The 18,657-nt window shown below is 51.0% G+C and overlaps 1 protein-coding gene across 1 annotated transcript; it reads left to right on the top strand.

Moving 5' to 3' along the window:
- Positions 1-1,511: 1,511 nt before the first annotated feature.
- Positions 1,512-18,014, top strand: Tbx21 (T-box transcription factor 21). Its single transcript, XM_032912928.1, has 6 exons — positions 1,512-2,152; positions 13,873-14,027; positions 14,371-14,492; positions 16,188-16,343; positions 16,441-16,502; positions 16,709-18,014. The coding sequence occupies exons 1-6, from the start codon at positions 1,665-1,667 to the stop codon at positions 17,310-17,312; spliced, it is 1,587 nt and encodes a 528-aa protein (XP_032768819.1). The 5' UTR covers positions 1,512-1,664; the 3' UTR covers positions 17,313-18,014.
- Positions 18,015-18,657: the final 643 nt, after the last annotated feature.

Below are 18,657 nucleotides of genomic sequence, written 5' to 3' on the forward strand. Positions count from 1 at the left end.
GCGCTTGCTAGGGCTACCACTGAGCTAAATCCCCAACCCCTACAAGTAACTCTTAAATGATGTTTTACTTCTTTTTTAAAAAAAAATAATTTATTTTATGTATATGAGTACACTGTAGCTGTCTTCTGACACACCAGAAGATCCCATTAAGAATGGTTGTGAGCCACCATGTGGTTGCTGGGAATCAAACTCAGGACCGCTGGAAGAAGTCAGTGCTCTTAACCACTGAGCCACCTCTCCAGCCCAATGACCAACTTCTATTTACTTACTTTTGATATAGGATGTAACCCAGGCTGGCCCAAATTGTAGCTGAAGATGACCTTAAACTTCTCAAGTGCTGCCGTCGCAGGAAAGCTGGGATGGGACAGGAAGCATGATGTATGCCAGGCAAATACTCAGTCAACTCAACTCCATCCCAGCCCCCAAGGATGCTTTTCATTTCAAAAGAAAACTCCCAATGGATTTGTTTTCAGTTGTGAGGTAAGGGACACGTCTCAAAATGCATGACTTACCTTAGTTTCCGAGGAAGGACTGTCTGTCTCCATCAGAGCAGGCGTTGAGCGATCAGAGCAGGCGTTGGGCGATCTGCCAGCCAGCTTGGACTACTTACCTGTCAGACACTTTGTTTCTTCTATAATAGAATGGAAACAGAGTCGCACACCCTCTGGTGTGAGGCACACCCCCCCTCCCCAATACGAATATTTATTTCCCCAGCCTACCCCATCAGGCCTGAGGGACTTTCAGGCAAAGGAAGTGACTTACCCAGGTCCTACACACCCGAGTCACAGTCAGAGTCAGCCCTGGGACTTTGAACACTGACAGCCAAGCGCTACTTCCCGTGTCTTTCGGGGGCTGCTACTCCACGCCATGTGAACGAGCTTTTGTAGGGGCATTTCAGCCAGCCCAGCCCACGGTGGGCTGCTTTGGGTGCAATCATTTTGGGAGCCTGTTATCCAACAGCTTCCAAGTATGCTCCTGGGCTAGAGGGGCCAATAACATCCTCAGGCCCCGGGATGGTTGGGCGAGTAGTGATTGGGGAGTGTGGGCAAGAGACACCAAGCAAACACTGTGCAAAGACACAAAACCTGGGCATACAGGAGGCAGCAACAAATATCTGTTGAATATGTATAGTCTAAGGAGCTCTGAGGTGGCCAGAGCGGTGAGACTGCTCTCAGACGGTCCCATCTGGGGAAAGGGCCTTTGCTGTGCCTTCCAGGACGGGCGGAATTTCCTGGGGAGAAAAACCCGCTCGAGTTGCAGGTGGCAGGTTGACCCTCTCCCAGACTCGGGGCAACAAGAGACTTACTGATCCCCACTTGGGGCTCGGGGTGGGGGCTTCAGTCCTTACCAGAAACGAATTCACGCTGTATTAGCCACGAGGGGGCGGGGCGGGGCGGGGCGGGGCCAAGGTGGCGGGGTGAGGGGACCCAAGGAGCTTCATAAAGCCGCAGCAAAGGCCGCCGCGCCGCTAGTGACAGCGACCTGCTGCCAAGAAAGCCCAGGAGCAACTGCGCGCCTATCCAACGCGCGCTCAGGAGCTAAGCGTCCCGGCTCCGGCTCGGGTGGAGTTTCCACTGGTCCCCGGACCCCGCCCCCCGTCGCCCTAGCCCCAAAGACCCTCGGGTCTCTTCGACGGCTGCGGGAAGGCGCCCAGCCCGCCTCGGATGGGCATCGTGGAGCCGGGCTGCGGAGACATGCTGACCGGCACCGAGCCGATACCGAGTGACGAGGGCCGGGGGACCGGAGCGGACCAGCAGCATCGCTTCTTTTATCCGGAGCCGGGCGCACAGGACCCGACCGATCGCCGGGCAGTTAGCAGCCTGGGGTCGTCCTACTCTGGAGGCGCCCTGGTGCCTGCCCCGCCGGGTCGCTTCCTCGGAGCCTACGCCTACCCGCCCCGGGCCCAGGCGACTGGCTTCCCTGGGCCTGGCGAGTCCTTCCCGCCGCCCGCGGGTGCGGAGGGCTACCCGCCGGTGGATGGCTACGCTGCCCCGGACCCGCGCGCCGGGCTCTATCCAGGGCCGCGCGAGGACTACGCATTGCCCGCGGGGTTGGAGGTGTCGGGGAAGCTGAGAGTCGCGCTCAGCAACCACCTGTTGTGGTCCAAGTTCAACCAGCACCAGACAGAGATGATCATCACTAAGCAAGGACGGTGAGTGTGGTGCGCGCCGAGCGCGGCGAGCTCGCAGGGCGGAGCCGGCGGGAGTCTCCGTGGCCCGCCCGAATAAGGACTTTCCTCTTTTTTTTTTTTTTTTTTTTTTAAATCAAAATATGAAGCTGCAGGTTGCTGAGTCTTCGTAGTCCGAGCTTCAGTTTTAGGAGGGGAGGAGTGGGGGTGGGGAGCAGTGTTACGGGGAGGGCACCTCAAGCTCCGGAGAGCCGCGGGTGCTGAGAGTATCATCACACCAACCGTCAGAGGGCTCAAAAAGGACAGAGATGATGCTGTGGGCGCAAAAGTTACTTTGGTGCAGAGGAAAGGATGACTCTCGCTTCACCGAGAGTTGCCCGGGGCGCGGGGCGGGGGGGTGTAGACTTGCTCCTTGCCACAGTCTGGGATCGCAGTGGACAGCGGGGAGCATGTGTTATGGATCTGACAGGAGCTGGCCGCTTCTCAGTCCTTACGTATGGGAAATTGAAGTGTTGGGGGCAGAATACTTTTTGAGATATCAGTGTGCCTGTTCTTTTGCTACGGCTGTGCTTAGGGTAGCTTTGGTGTATGGGGGAGGGGGAGCAAACTGGGATTTGGTGACACGGAGAAGCGGTCGCCAAGTTTCTTTTCCGGTCTTACTTTGAGATCATATGTCTGGAGAGAGAGAGAGAGAGAGAGAGAGAGTGTGTGTGTGTGTGTGTGTGTGTGTGTGTGTGTGTGTGTGTGTGTAGAGCGGTGGGAAACAGCAAAACTTATGAAGGCACAAATGCCCAGGTCCTGAACGTGCCAAGTTCAAGACCAGTCGCGGCTGTGTGTCCAGTCTTGAAGCTGTGCCCTTTGAAGCTAGTCCCTAAAATTTGCCCACTTCCTCACCCAGATACTCACCAGTCCAACCTGGGAGAAGATAGAGGGGGGTCCCCTGAGGCTGTTGAATTAGTCGTATGGTTTGTGGCTCAGCCTGCTGCTTCCGACAGAGTCTCTTTGCTGAAGAAAGAAAGAGAAACCTGCAGTTTGTGAGGGTCATTTAGTGTGCAACACCCGAGCGGACCCTCTTGTGTCTTATGGGAAGAAGCAGCTACCTTTCTCAGTGGGGGCTAGCCAGGACTTTGCCATTAGTGAGTTAGGATGTGGGGTGTCAGGATGGAGACTCAAGAGGTAATTGAGAGATTGCAAGGGTGGGGTTCGTGGGAGGGGGCACAGAAACCCTTGCTGGGTCCGAGGAGGCATTACTAGACTATAGTCCCTCCAGATGACACTGGGGTGTCATGGAGGGTGCAGGGCAGATAGCTGCTAGCTACAGCTTGCCTCAAGCCTGCTGAGTGGTTCTTCTTCACAGGAATGAGCTGAGGCTGAGCCATTTCATTGGTTTTGGCTCACTCTTCATCTCCAAAGACTTCTGAGCATTCTCCTCTGCTCCCCCAACCCTTCTCTGAGTGTCTCTGGCACCGGCCAGGTTTCTGATCCTAGAGTATGGCTGAACTGGAAGGATTTAGAAGTTCCTGTCTCTCACTGCATAGAGAGAGAAACAGACCCGGAGACAGTAAGGGACCCTTCTGAGGTTCCACAGCTGGGACCAGGCACCTGTCTGCTCCTCTTTCTCCAGGCTCCACAGCCACCTACACTGTCTGGAAACCCTGCGTGGTGGACCCATGTGCTTTCGCTTCCATTACTCCATGGCGAGCCAGGCAGGCCTGGCCTTCTCCTCGTTCATTTTATACGACAAACACTGAGGTGCTGGGATAGCCGGTGGCTTAGGCTCTGTCTTAAAGCAGACTAGGTGGGGCCTCTAACTGCGGGGCTTCCTAGTGGGTTAGCAACAGGAGGCCCTCTCATCCTGGGGCCTGGCCAGACTTCTCAGTGTCTTGTCAGGCCTCAGTTCCTCCCTCCAGTCAGAGAGAACATCAGCCACAACTTCAGCCATGGCTGAGCCGGGCTGGGGCCTGTCTGTCTGAGGGCTGCTAGGGGAGGCATTCAGAGGGACACACTCTACCTATATCTGACTCTGTGGCCTCCTCTCCTGTGTGTTCCTGCTGGATGTTTTCCTGTGACCACTTTTGTTCTCTCCCCTTTGCACCCCTGCCTTCTTCCCATTTCTCTCTTTTGGCTTTAGTGCTGCTGCAGTTGGGGCCTAGTGTATGCTAGACTTTTTTTTTTTTTTTTTTTTTTTTTTTTTTCGAGCTGGGGACCGAACCCAGGGCCTTGTGCTTGCTAGGCAAGTGCTCTACCACTGAGCTAAATCCCCAACCCCATATGCTAGACTTTTTAATATTTTTTTTTAAAGCCAGCTGCGGTAATGCACCCTGTGACGCCCATAATTGGAAACTAGCCTGTGCTACATAGTAAGTGTCATCCCCAGAACCGCTGCCCTTTTTTTCTCTTTGCTATGTAGCAAAGGCTTCCTTTGAACTCCAGATCTTCCTACCTCTGCCTCCCCCGTGCTACTATTGTAACTATCTCAGCACACACAGCCGCTCTGCTGCTGACTTGCACCCTTAACCGACTTTTTTTTTCTTTTTTCTTTTCTATTCTTTTTTTTTCGGAGCTGGGGACCAAACCCAGGGCCTTGCGCTTGCTAGGCAAGCGCTCCACCACTGAGCCAAATCCCCAACCCCCTTAGCCGACTTCTTATTATGACAAATCCCACTAAATAAAAATAAAAGGTCAGGCATGGTGGCACATTCAATCCCAGCTCTCGAGGCAGAGGCAGGCAGAACTCGATGAGTTCAAGGCCAGCCTGGTCTACAAAGTGAGTTCCAGGACATCCAGGGCTACACTGAGAAACTCTGTCTTGAAAAACATCAAACAAACAAACAAACAAACAAACAAACCCAAAAACCCAAAATAAATAAATATAAAGATATAAAAATATATCAGCTTCAAAGCTGTTCAGTATTGATCTGGTCTTTTTTGTTGGGAGTTATTTTGTTTGGTTTTTGTTTTCTTTTTGAGTCAGTACCTCACGATACAGCCTCAGCTGGCCTGGAACTCACTATGTAGATGGGCCTGACCCCAGGCTTATAGAGATTTGTTTGCTGTTGGCTCCTGAGTGATGCCATTAAGGGCGTTTGCCACATTGTGGGTATGTCGAGATAGGATCTTGCCGTGCCATCAGAACTGGCCCGCAATTGGCGATCTTCCTGCTTTGAATCTTTGTGTTTCTCTGAAAATGAATTTTGGTTGTTTGGTTTGGTTGAGAGAGGATCTTTATTCATGTATCCCAGGCTAGCCTGGAATTCTCAACTCACCTGCTTCACCCTCGGAATGCTGGGATTACAAGTGTGCACTGTAACCATGCTTGGCTTAAAAGGGGAACTTAAAAAAGTAATGGGCTGGCAGGATGGCTCAGTGGGTAAATGCGCTTGCTGCCACACCTGACAACCTGGGTTTGATTGACCTGTGGGTTTGATTGCCAGGGCCCAAATGGTTGAAGGAGAGAACCAACTTCAATAGATTGTTCTCTGAACTCCAAACATACACTGGACATGTGTGTATGGCCTCCACCATCTGGTGGGGGAAAATTAAAAGCCAGAAAACAACAGCAACAACCAAACAACCAAAAAAAAAAAAAAAAATCAATCAGGATTGGAGAGATGGCTCAGTCAATGAAATTCTTGCTTTGCCAACATGAGGACCTGGGACACTCAGGAGGCAGTGGCAGACGGGCAGATCTCTGTGAGTTCGAGGCCAGGTCTACAGAGTGAGTTCCAGGACAGCCAGGGCTACACAGAGAAATGTCTCAAAAAACAAACAACAAAAACAAAAAACAAAGAAAGAGGAAAAGAAAATTAGCCAATTAGACAGGAGTGGTGGTGTTTTTAATCCCTGGCCAGCCTAGCTTACGGTAATCAGAGACCTGTAGGCTGATGAAAGCTCCTTGTGTTGAGACGGACGGACAGACAGACAGACAGACAGTGCATGATATCTCAGGTTGTCCTCTGGCTTTTACATTGACATGGACATACATGCATACATGCATGTGCATACATGCACACACGTGAAAGAGAAATTCCTAAATGCCTTCTGAGTGTTTTATAAGAGTATGCTAGCATCGTGTGTGTGTGTGTGTGTGTGTGTGTGTGTGTGTGTGTGTGTAGGGGCAATCCTCACATTTTGGATCCTAAGGCACACTGCATGACATTGGGTCCCTGTGGGATGCAGCAGTGACTCCCCATCATTTCCTTTGATGCCTTTCTTCAGATCAGATCCCACGGTCCCATCCTGGAAAGAAGACAGGGCGTACCACTGTCAATTCAGTCCCACGAAACCAGGTGGTCTCTGTCTCTTCTCAGTTTGAGCTCCGGCGATCTGGGAGGTCTTGGGCTGTTTCCTTTTGCTGTAGAGTTTTGGGCTCCTTTCAGTCCTCCTGCTTTGACAGGCTGGCCTGTCCTTCTGTGGGTTTCAGTGACCTGTAAGTCACTACCACATCACCCACGGCCTTCTTTCTTTCTGAAAAATTCTTCCATCCCAGATCTAGCCACAGCCCCTCAGCCGTTGTTCCTGGGCTGACTCAGTCTGTCCCTGGTCCCTCCTCTCCCACCCACCCTGGGCTCACCCACTAGTAGGGATCAGTGGTAGTGAGGCTTTTGGTTTTGAGGGACGAGCAGGGTGGAGGATGCCTGCTGACGGTGGTTCAAGCGGGGCTCAGAGAGGGAAATTGAGAATAAGAAGAGTTTGAGGTGAGTCGGTGTTTCCTTCTAATCCTGACAGACCGAGTTCGGATCCCTCCACAAGCCCCTGTGGAGTAGGTTACCCCGATACACAGACATACGCACACGCACAAAGTAAAAATAAAATGTAATGTTTGTCTTTTTCATTGGTCCTCACACCCCCTTGAGGGGGACAGGGATTTGGAGACAGGGTTTCTCCTCGTAGCCCCGGAACTCTCTCTGTAGACCAGGTTGGCCTTGAACTCAGACATCCGCCTGCCTCTGCCTCCAGAGTCCTGGGATTAAAGGTGTGCACCACCACCTTTCTATTATATATAATACTTTAAAAACAAACAAACAAACAGGAAGACTCTGAAGTGTCCTTTGTGCATTTCTGGAGCGACCTGGGAGTGCTGTATGCAGGCCTAGGCAGTGGTGTACAGACGGAAGACTTTCTCAGTAGGAAAGAGAGGCCGTCCCCGTGGGTGTGTGGGTGGGTACTAATTGCTGGTAATCCCCACTTTTCTGGCTGTGATTGGTTGATTATTATAATTAAGATAACTCTGGGGAGAGCTGTTGTTAAGTAGCTCGGTTTGCAGATGCCTTTGGTTTTGTGACGTCTGGGTGGCGAAGGCCGTTCCCGCTTCATGTGAGGTAGTGCCACGGCACTTCGTGTCCTTTCTCCATCTTCCCAACTCTCACACTTTTTAATTGACTTTTTTTTACTTATTATTTTGCTTTTTAAATGTTTTTATGAGTATATGTGTGTCGGTGTATTATGTATATACTATGTGTACTCCTATGGAGGAGTCTATAGAGGTTGGCGGTCGGAGCTCCTGGAACTGGAATTCTATAGGTGGTTAGGAGCCTATATAGGAGTCGAGCATGGGTCCTTGTAAGAGCAGAAAGCACCTTTAACCACTGAGCCATCTTTCCAGCCTGGAGCTTCCTGTGTCCAGGTCACCCTTGAACATGCAGCACATTCTTTGCCTCAGGCTCCTAAGTGCAGGGATTATTAGTATAAGGCACTATGTCCCGCTAACCTTCCAGACTTCTAAATTTAGACTTACTTTTTTTGTAAATCTAATCGTCTTGTTTGTTTTGTAATTATCAAATTGAATGTTTAATAATTAATCGTCTAAGGCATGAATGTTTTGCTCAGATGTGCGTATGTCTGTGCACCACACGTATGTCGGGTACTCCCAGAGGTCAGAAGATGATGTTAAAGCCGGAGTTATAGAGTTGTGAACCCCCATGAGGGCTCTGGGTATTGAACCCAAGTCCTCTGCAAGAACAAATGCTTTAAAATATATATATTCCCCTGGAATAGGAGTTACAGACCGCATTGTAAGCTGCCATGTAGGTGCTGGGATTAGAACTTAGATCCTCTGGAAGAGCAGCCAGAGCTCTTAACCCTGAGCCTTCTCTCCAGCCCCTAAGCACGAATTCTTATACTGAGTTTCCATCCTAGCTTAACTTTTCAGATCTTTACAAAACACTCGTTTCAAGAGGCCTCTTTGTCCTCATCCCACGGACCCACGGCTTAGGGATCTCAAAATCACTTGAAAATGGCTACAGAGAGAAGCCCAGCTGTTCTTCACCTGCTCTGGAGAAGACACAGCCAGTCAACCCTGTAGAAAGCTGGTTGATGTCTCAAGCTAGTCACTGTTTTGTTTCTGGAGACAGGTCTCACCGTGTAGCCTTGTCTGGCCTGGAACTCACTGTGTTCCCAGCCGTGTCCCACAGACCTGTGAAAATCATCCCCAGGCGGGTAAGCCCTGGGGCAGCAGAGAGCTATGGGATCTTGACTCCGTCCCCTGAAGGGCGGGGTGGGAAGTAGTTTTAAGGAGGTCAGAGTGGCACAGATTCATCTCCGCCACTGACTTCTTCCCAGCAAAGCGACACGTACGCCAGAGAGTTTATTTGGGGATTCTAGCTGCTGGTCGTGTGTGTGTGTGTGTGTGTGTGTGTGTGTGTGTGTGTGTGTGTGTGTGTGTGTGTGTGTGTGTGTGTGTGTGTGTGTGTGTGTGTGTGTGTACATACATGTACATGTACAGGTGCATGCATTTGTGTGTGTGAAGGCCTTTTTTTTTCGGAGCTGGGGACCGAACCCAGGGCCTTGTGCTTGCTAGGCAAGCGCTTTACCACTGAGCTAAATCCCCAACCTGTGAAGGCCGTTGGTTAACCTAGCAAGTCATTCCTCTGGAATCCTGTCCCTCTTCCTCTCTCTCTCTCGGAACAGAATCTCTGTATGTAACCCTGGATGTCCTGGAACTCCAGGCTGGCCTCAAACTCACAGTGATCAGCCTCTGCCTCCCAAGTTCTGGGACTAAAGGCATGCTTAGCCTCTATGCTACTCTTTTTCGAGACAGGGTCTCCCATTAGCCTAGAGTCTACCAAGTAGGCTAGGCTGGCAGGCAAACCACAAGAATGTAAATGTCTCTGTCTCCCTGGCTCTGAGATTCTAAGTATGTGCTACCACATCAGGCTTCCTCTTCCTCCTCCTCCTCAGTGTGGGCACTGGGTGTTCCAGTCTTCACGATTGTGCAACATCTCATCATCTTTTAAAGCGAAAGTAAGACCCTCTCTCCTTTGCCTTTCACTCACAATCTCCTGTCACCCACTATCGGAACAAGAGTGGGACAGACAGACAGAAACCATCGCGTGGAGATGTTCATCAGTCTATCCATAAGCGTCAGTGTCTTCAGGTGTAAAGTTTCCAGACATTTTATATCTCCAAGGACTGGCTTGATGAACTGGCGAGTGCCTAGGAGAGGACTGATAAGCACGGTGTGAGGCTGGAGATCCGGCTTAGTCACAGGGCTCTGGCCTAGCCTGCACGAGGCCCTGGATTCTACACTTAGTACCACCCAAAAAGGCAGTGCTAGTCTGTTCCTTTAGAATAGAAACTATGAATGAAACCTGGTCACTAGGTAAGAAAGTATATATGGTCTTTGTTTTGATTTTGTTTGGTTTTTTAATGTGTATGGATGTTATATCTTCATGCGCGCATGCGTGTGCACCACACGAGTGCCTAATGTCTGCTGAGGCCAACACAGAGTGCTGGATCCCCTGGAACTGGTCTTACAGGAAGCTGGGGACCATCATGTGGGTGCGGAGAACCAAACCCAGATTGTCTGGAAAAGCAGAGCCATCTCTCCAGCCACCTTACCCTGTTAAGACGGACTCTCCCTGTTCCGTAGCCCTAGCTATCCTAGAACTCCATACGCAGTCCAGGCTAGCCTCAGGCTCACAGAGACCTGCTTGCCTTTTTCTTCTGAGTGCTGGGATCAAAGACAAATGCCAAGCCAGGCATGGCAGGTGGGTCTTTATGGGTCCGAGGCCAGTCTGGCCTACATGGCAAGTTCTAGGATAGCCAGAACTACATATGAAACCCTATTTCAAATTAATAAAATAAGGCCAGACAATGGTGGAACACACCTTTAATCCCAGCATTTGGGAGGCAGAGACATCTCTAAGTTTGAGGCCAGCCCGGTCTATGTAACAAGTTCCAGGACAGCCAGGGTTACACAGAGAAACCTTCTCTTGAAAAACATACAGGGCTGGAGAAATGTCTCATGGTTAAGAGTACTGGCTGGCTGCTCTTCCAAGGGGTCCCGAGTTCAATTCCCAGCAACCACATGGTGGTTCATGACCATCTGTAAATGGATCTGATTCCCTCTTTGACACACAGGTGTACATGTAGCAGAGCAGTCATACATGAAATAAAATAAAATAAGATAAAAACAAGTCTAAAGGGCTGGAGAGATGGCTCAGTGGTTAAGAGCACCGACTGCTCTTCCAAAGGTCCTGAGTTCAAATCCCAGCAACCACATGGTGGCTCACAACCACCTGTAATAAGATATGATGCCCTCTTCTGGTGTGTCTGAGGACAGCTACAGTGTACTCATATATAATAAATTAAAATAAAATATAAAAAAAACAAGTCTAAAAATGTTTTTAAAAAGCGATGACGACGATGACATGTATGTGTGCTCTTGTGAGTTTATGTGCACCGCCTGCATGCAGGTTCCTGTGTAGGCCAGGGCCTGTTGAATCCCCTGGAACTGGATTTACAAACAGCTCGTGAGCTGCCGGGCTTGGCTCTGGGAACTAAACCCTGATCCTCCGGAAGAGCAATAAGTGCTTCAGCTTCAGAAACTGCGATCTGAGCGGCTAACAGTGAGTTGGGGAGAGAAATGGGTAGAAAATATTCTCCCCGCTGCCGGTTCCCAATACTTGGTTCTTGGGCTGGGGATGTAGCTTAGTTGGGAGAATTCTTGTCAGGTGGATCCCTAACAGTACCCAAACTAGGTATAGTGATGTGCCCCTGTAATCCTAGCACTTTGGAAACTGAGGCAGGAAAACCTTACACTGTGAGTTCGAGGCTCCTCTAGGTTTCTTTTTTTTCTTCTTTCTTTGTTTCTTCTTCTTCTTCTTCTTCTTCTTCTTCTTCTTCTTCTTCTTCTTCTTCTTCTTCTTCTTCTTCTTCTCTCCTCCTCCTCCTCCTCCTCCTCCTCCTCCTTCTCCTTCTCCTTCTTCTATATTTATTTATTTATTAATTATAAGTACACTGTTGCTGTCTTCAGATACACCAGAAGAGGAGGGCATCAGATCTCATTACTGATGGTCAGGAGCCACCACGTGGTTGCTGGGAATTGAACTCAGGACCTCTGGAAGAGCAGTCAGTGCTCTTAACCACTGAGCCATCTCCCCAGTCCCTAGGTGTTTTGATAATGAGACCAATGCTTTCCTATCCTACGTGGCCCCCTGAAAGGTGGGACCGAAAGGGACGTCCAGTGAGCGTTTGGCTCTGCTGTTCTGACAACACCACTGCCTCCACAGGGTCATGAAGGCAAAGCTCATTAATTAGAATTGGCGGGGTTGGGGATTTAGCTCAGTGGTAGAGCGTTTGCCTAGCAAGCGCAAGGCCCTGGGTTTGGTCCTCAGCTCCGGAAAAAAAAAAAAGACAAAATAGAATTGGTGATGGCTGAGGCTGGCCATGGTGGTTGTGACAATGAAGGCTGCAGCTAGAGTGGATGAAAGAGATGGTGATGGCAGCGCTTGGTGACAGAATGGCTGTGGTGGCGGTGGTAGTGTTGGTGATAATGAAAGTAGCGACTGTCGTGATGGCAGGTGTGAGTCAGTGCCTGTGACTATGCTGGAGATGGTGGGTGTGGTGGTTGGAGTGATGGAGGCTATGGTAGAGGCGTAGCCGGAGTGATGGTCGGGGTGGCGGCTCTGACGGAGGTGGTAGCTTGAGAGCTAGGAGACATGGTGAAATGGGTGGAAATCTTATGTTAAGAAGATTGTAGAGATGGTAACTGCAGATGTGGTAGAGGCAGTGCGGCTGGCGGAAGTGGTGTCTGTGGAGACGGTGGATGTGGTGGCTGTTCTGGTGGGGATGGTGGTGGTGGCGGCTGGAGAGACAGTGGCTGTAATCCTGGAGTGGTAATGGTAACGGTGATGATTGTGGAAGTGACAGTGACGGCCCTGGAGGCTGTACTGGTGAAGACAGTGTCACCGTGATGGTGGAGATAGCGGTACAGTGATGGTGGTTGTGATAGAGAGGTGGTGGGTGAAGTGATCGTGATAATGGGGGCGGCGGGGGTGGAAGTGGTGGGGAGGCCATTTTTCGATGCTTTTACTTTAGAACGAGGGCTGATCACACAGGATCCGACCCACCCACTTCTGCTTTTCCTGAGACCCAAGACTAAGCATAAGAAAGATTAGAGCCTTTGGAGCACCCAGGGTGTTCAATGAGTTTCTGAAGGCCTAGGTTGGGGCGGATCATACTATAGGTGTCACTGACGGGAGCGTGGGACAGGGAGGGCCAGTCAGTGAATGCCACGGGGCAGGAGTGGGAGAGTACAGTGGAGACGTGGGACCCAGGCACACCCACCTTCTGGGACTATCTTTAAGGGTTGCCTGGTGCCTTTGGCCTACGCAGGAAGCGCACTAATGTTAGAGACAGTGGTTTCCAGATAAATATCTAGTAACTGATCTTTTGAGAGGGAAGCGTTGTCGAGAGTCTACAGGCCGGGATGTGGCTCAGTGGTAGAGGGCCTGCCCATCCATCATACAGTGAGCCTTAGATTTAATGATCAGTACTACAGAAGGGGGAGGCACTGATTTATGGTGTCTGCTGAAGCCCTGTAGCGGATTCTAACATGACAGGGTTGAGCACAGAGTTGGGGAGCAATGCACCGCAGCCACTGTCCATTCTTCAACTACCTCATGCAATGGACATAAATAACCTCAGACTCAGGCCACAGCACAGCATGGTAAAATTCCGAAAAGAGACTCTTGGGTTGTGTGTACCCAGGCTTTCAGTAGGATGTATTTAATTTTTAGGTGTGGGCAATTTAATTTGGCTTTTGCTTTTTGTTTTTCAAGACAGGGTTTCTCTGTGCTGCCCTGGCTTGCCTTTATAGACCAGGCTGGCCTCAAACTCAGAGATTCTCCTGCCTCTGCTATCAGGTGCTAGGATTAAAGGTGTGTGCTACCTTTTAAAAAAGATGTATCATGGGCTGGAGAGATGGCTCGGTGGTTGAGAGCACCAACTGCTCTTCCAGAGGTCCTGAGTTCAATTCCCAGCAACCACATGGTGGTTCACAACCATCTGTAATGGGATCTGATGCCTTCTTCTGGTGTGTCTGAAGACAGGGACAGTGTACTCATACATACATAAAATAAATAAATCTAAAAAAAATGTATCATTAGTAGTGTGTGTGTGTGCGCGCGTGTGCGTGCTCGTGTGCATGTGCACATGTGCATGTGGATGTCAGTGGAGGCCAGGGGCATTGGATCACCTTGGAGCTGAAGTTACAGACTGTTGTAGGCTACTTGAGGTGGGTGCTGAGAACTGAACTCAGTCCCCCTGGAAGAGCTCTATGTGCTCTTAACGTGGAACCATTTCTTTAGCCCTACTAATTAATTTTGTTACATCTCTATTTAATAACTGGCAAGCTAGTACCTTCTGGCACAATTGTCAGCTGGCTGCAGTTTGACACGATCACACTGGTGACTGCCACTGAGCTCTGGCTGATGGAGCCTGGACCTTCTCTGTCCCCCCAGGAGAATGTTCCCATTCCTGTCCTTCACTGTGGCCGGGCTGGAGCCCACAAGCCATTACAGGATGTTCGTGGATGTAGTCTTGGTGGACCAGCACCACTGGCGGTACCAGAGTGGCAAGTGGGTGCAGTGTGGGAAGGCCGAAGGCAGTATGCCAGGTACGACCCGCTTTGGGAGTGGTGGGCATGCTTTCTCTCCTAGACTGGGCGCCCCCTGGTGGATGACTCAAGCTCTTGCCCCTAACATGATGAGACCTACCGCCTATCCACTCACCTCACCCTTCCTTTGGTTTGCTACCTCTTCTCTAACGATTTAACTGAGCAACTGAGTGGGGAGGGGAAGGGGAACGAGACCCACTCTGCTCAATCCTCTGCCTCTTCTGCCCCTGCTCAGCCTGCCTGTCCCCTCCCCTGCATCTTCCTCACGGTCCTCTCAGAGCAGGCAAAATCCCACATCTCCAGAGTCTGTTCAGTACTTGACAATAAGGTTAACTGTCCACAGGGAACCGCTTATACGTCCACCCAGACTCCCCCAACACTGGAGCCCACTGGATGCGACAGGAAGTTTCATTTGGGAAACTAAAGCTTACCAACAACAAGGGGGCTTCCAACAATGTGACCCAGGTAGGACTGTCAACCCCACCTGTCCCTGCATCAGAGATTCCCACCCCCTTCCCCCTACCCTCCGACACTTCCTAAAACCTATTTTGTCTGTTGGAGCCTCCTCCCTCTCCTCCCTCTCCTCCCCCTCCCGCTCCCCCCCCTCCCTCTCCTCTCCTCCCCTCTCCTCCCCTCTCCTCCCCTCTCCTCCCCCCTCCTCCCCTCTCCTCCCCTCTCCTCCCCTCTCCCCTCCCTCCCCTCTCCTCCTCTCTCCTCCCCTCCTCCCCCCTCTTCCCTTCTTCTCCCTCTTCCTCCCCTCCTTTCCCCCCTCCCCTTTCCCTCCCTCCCCCCTCCCTTCTCCCCTCTCCCCTCCTCCCTTCTCCTCCCCTCTCCTCCCCTCTCCTCCCCTCTCCCTCTCCCCTTTTCCCCTCTCCCCCTCCTCCCTTCTCCTCCCCTCTCCTCCCTCTCCCTCCTCCCTCCCTTTCCCCTCCCCTCTCCTCTCCTCTCCTCTTCCCCTCTCTTCCCTACATAGCCAAGGGTAACCTTGAACTTCTGATCCTTGTGCCCTGAGTGCTGAGGGCACGGGCATGCTCCACCATGCCTGATTCATGTGGTTCTAGGTGTCGCACCAGACTAGACAAACAAGCTACTAATTGAGCCACTCTCTGTCCCAGCTCCTTTTCTTCCTCTCCAAACTATGGCTCTTTCCTACCCACCTTGTGAAGACAGTGAGCTGGGGGGATACAGGATCTCTGGCAGGGGTTACTTTCAGGACAGCCAGAACAGCCTGGGGACTTCTTCACTAGGTCACAATCTGTCATCTTGATGGTCCCGATGTCTCAGGGAATGGATGTTCAATGTAAAAGTGACTTCACTTTGAATAACCATGGGTTTTGTTTTGGTTTGTTTTACACATTTACTACATCTATCCATATCTATCTATCTATCTATCTATCTATCTATCTATCTATCTATCTATCTATCTATCCATCTATCCATCCATCCCTTCATTTATCATTCCTATCTATCTATCTATCTATCTATCTATCTATCTATCCCTTCATTTATCATCCATATCTATCTATCTATCTATCTATCTATCTATCTATCTATCTATCTATCCATCCATCTACCTACCTACTTAGTTATCTAGTTATCTACTTAGTTGTGGGGGAGTGAGTTGCTATGGTGTTTGTGGAGGTCAGAGGGACAACTTCCACTTTTCTTCCACCCCATGGATCCCAGGGATCAAAGTCAGGGTGCCAGGCTTGTCAGCAAGTGCCTTTATCTGCCGAACCATCTCCACAGTCCCCGTCCTGTTTTTTTAAAACCTTAAGCTGGAGAGAGGATTTAGTTGGTAAAGCATTTGCCTTGGAAAGACAAGGACCTGAGTTTCCTCCCTGGAACCCAGGTTAAAACAGAAAAGAAAAGCCAGCTGCAGTGGCACCAGTCATTTAAACACTGGTGGGGATGGGGACGGGGGACCCCGAGGGCTCACTGGCCAGCCGCCTACTCGGTGAGTTCCAAGTAGGGATGCTTAAGAGAAGTTGCACGGAGGCAGGGTGGATGAAGCCACAAGATGTACTCAAGCATCCTTTCTAGTCTAGTAGGGCTCGTAGTTACTGGTAGGTGAATGCATCCAGATATGAGGCCACTACAAGGTCCGGAGGACCTTCGGGCTCCTTCCGTGACCCCGTCACCGCCTGGCTCCCTCTCCAGATGATCGTCCTGCAGTCTCTCCATAAGTACCAGCCCCGGCTCCACATCGTGGAGGTGAATGACGGTGAGCCAGAGGCGGCCTGCAGTGCTAACACTCACATCTTTACCTTCCAAGAGACCCAGTTCATTGCCGTGACTGCCTACCAGAATGCAGAGGTGAGGGCCGGGCGCCGGGAGCCTGGGGACAGACCTCTTGCAGGGAGGGGTGGAATTCCTGAGCCCTCGACTGGGGGACTCTATTTTCCCACTCTAGATCACTCAGCTGAAAATCGACAACAACCCCTTTGCCAAAGGATTCCGGGAGAACTTTGAGTCGTAAGTGTTCTGGATCCAAATCCCCTTTGGTCTTTCTCATATGGGTCTGTAGTTCAGTGTTCAACATGTCCTGTCTTTGCCTTGGGGGTCTGGGGGACAGGCAGGCCGGGGAGAGAGGAACGGGGCGGGGGGCGGGCAGGGAGGGAAGAGACACACTTGTGACTTGGTTTCTTATTCACTGTTTTTATTTTATTTTATTTTTTTAGCATGTATACATCTGTTGATACGAGTGTTCCCTCGCCACCTGGACCCAACTGTCAACTGCTTGGGGGAGACCCCTACTCACCTCTTCTGTCGAACCAGTATCCTGTCTCCAGCCGTTTCTACCCTGACCTTCCAGGCCAGCCCAAAGATATGGTTTCACAGTCTTACTGGCTGGGAACACCTCGGGAACCCAGTTATGAAACAGAGTTCCGAGCAGTGAGCGTGAAGCCCACATTCCTACCCTCTGCTCCTGGGACCACTGTGCCCTACTACCGGGGCCCAGATGTCCTGGCTCCCGGAGCTGGTTGGCCCATGGCGCCTCAGTACCCTCCTAAGATGAGCCCAGCTGGCTGGTTCCGAACCATGCGAACTCTGCCCATGGACCCGGGCCTGGGATCCTCAGAGGAACAGGGCTCCCCTTCGCTGTGGACTGAGGTCACCTCCCTCCAGCCCGAGCCCAGCGACTCAGGACTAGGCGAGGGAGACACTAAGAGGAGGAGAATATCCCCTTATCCTTCCAGTGGCGACAGCTCCTCTCCCGCTGGGGCCCCCTCTCCTTTTGATAAGGAAACCGAAGGCCAGTTTTATAACTATTTTCCCAACTGAGGAAACGCTGCGGAATTGGAAGGTGCCCGACTAACTTAGAAAACAGACACGGGGCGGAGAGCCCCGAGCTCTCGCTGTCCCTTCCCTGTACAGAGATTAGTTGGGGAAGAAGAGGGGCAAGGAGGATTCTGGGGTTCACTTGTTTCCTGGCCCACAAGGGAATATGACAGAAGTGTCCCCTGCCCCTTCCTCTGCCCGAACTACAGTCACGTCACGTACCAGGTGCTGCTTCTGACCGATGGTCCCGTGGAGAGTGGAGAACGGACTCCAGAAAGTTTTGGACCCAGAGGGACTTCCGGAGAGGTGGAGGGGACAGCGGGGAGTCCAGGACTGGAGAGCTGCTCTCTTCCTCAGCCCAGCAACGTTCAACTGTTGGGCTAACACCTGTGTTAATCTCTGATCTGAAAAATAAAGACACATGCATTTTTATAACGGCCAGATGGACAGACAGACAGGGAGAAGACTCAGGTGACTGCTGGTGGACTGGGTCACCTGCGAGGAGACAAGAGAGTGGGTGCAGAGGAAGGGTTTGAGGGGCGCGCATCTCACCAGGTGAGGTCACTTTGAACTGGTGTGCACGCAACTGCTTGTTTCTTTTTTTTTATTTCTTCGGGAGGGGAGGCTATTTATTGTTGAGAGAGTGGTGCCTGGATGTATTTCTTCTGTTTTGCATCACTTTCTAAAAATAAACGTGGAACTGATAAATGTGTCCTGCTTCCATGGCCGGTTTGGCGGGACGGGGGTGGGGGTGGGGTGGGGGTAAGGGTGCGGATGTGTGTGGATCAAGGTTTGCTGATCTAGCAAAGTTGTTTTGTGGGCTCTTGATTTTGGGGGTGACTGTTAGGAATCTAAAGTGGCCCCACTTAGGGATAAACTCAGAGTTTGTCTTGTCCTCAGCACTCCAATGGATGGTTCTTGTTGTCACATGTGACCAAAGGTGTATTGTGACCAAAGAGCCACTCAGCCTGAGTCGCCAGCTCAGAACCCTGGCCTTGGAGGGAGGCAGTGTGGGAGCAAGGTTAGGACCCAGCTGAGTGACTGAGTGACTCAGGAAAGCCAGGACTCTTGATTTATCTTTGCATCTTAACACTCCCGGTTTTGAGGTTTGCCCAAGTGTTAAAGGCATAAATAAAAACTTTACCGGGGTTGGGGATTTAGCTCAGTGGTAGAGCGCTTGCCTAGCAAGCCCAAGGCCCTGGGTTCGGTCCCCAGCTCCGAAAAAAAAGAAAAAAGAAGAAAAATGCTATACCATGTGATACTGCCCCTCTTTGTACTCCTCTCTCTCTCTCTCTCTCTCTCTCTCTCTCTCTCTCTCTCTCTCATTTAGTTTCCATTCATAATCATA

The sequence above is a fragment of the Rattus rattus genome, chromosome 9, assembly GCF_011064425.1.
Source record: "Rattus rattus isolate New Zealand chromosome 9, Rrattus_CSIRO_v1, whole genome shotgun sequence".
In the NCBI taxonomy this organism is placed as follows: Eukaryota; Metazoa; Chordata; class Mammalia; order Rodentia; family Muridae; genus Rattus; species Rattus rattus.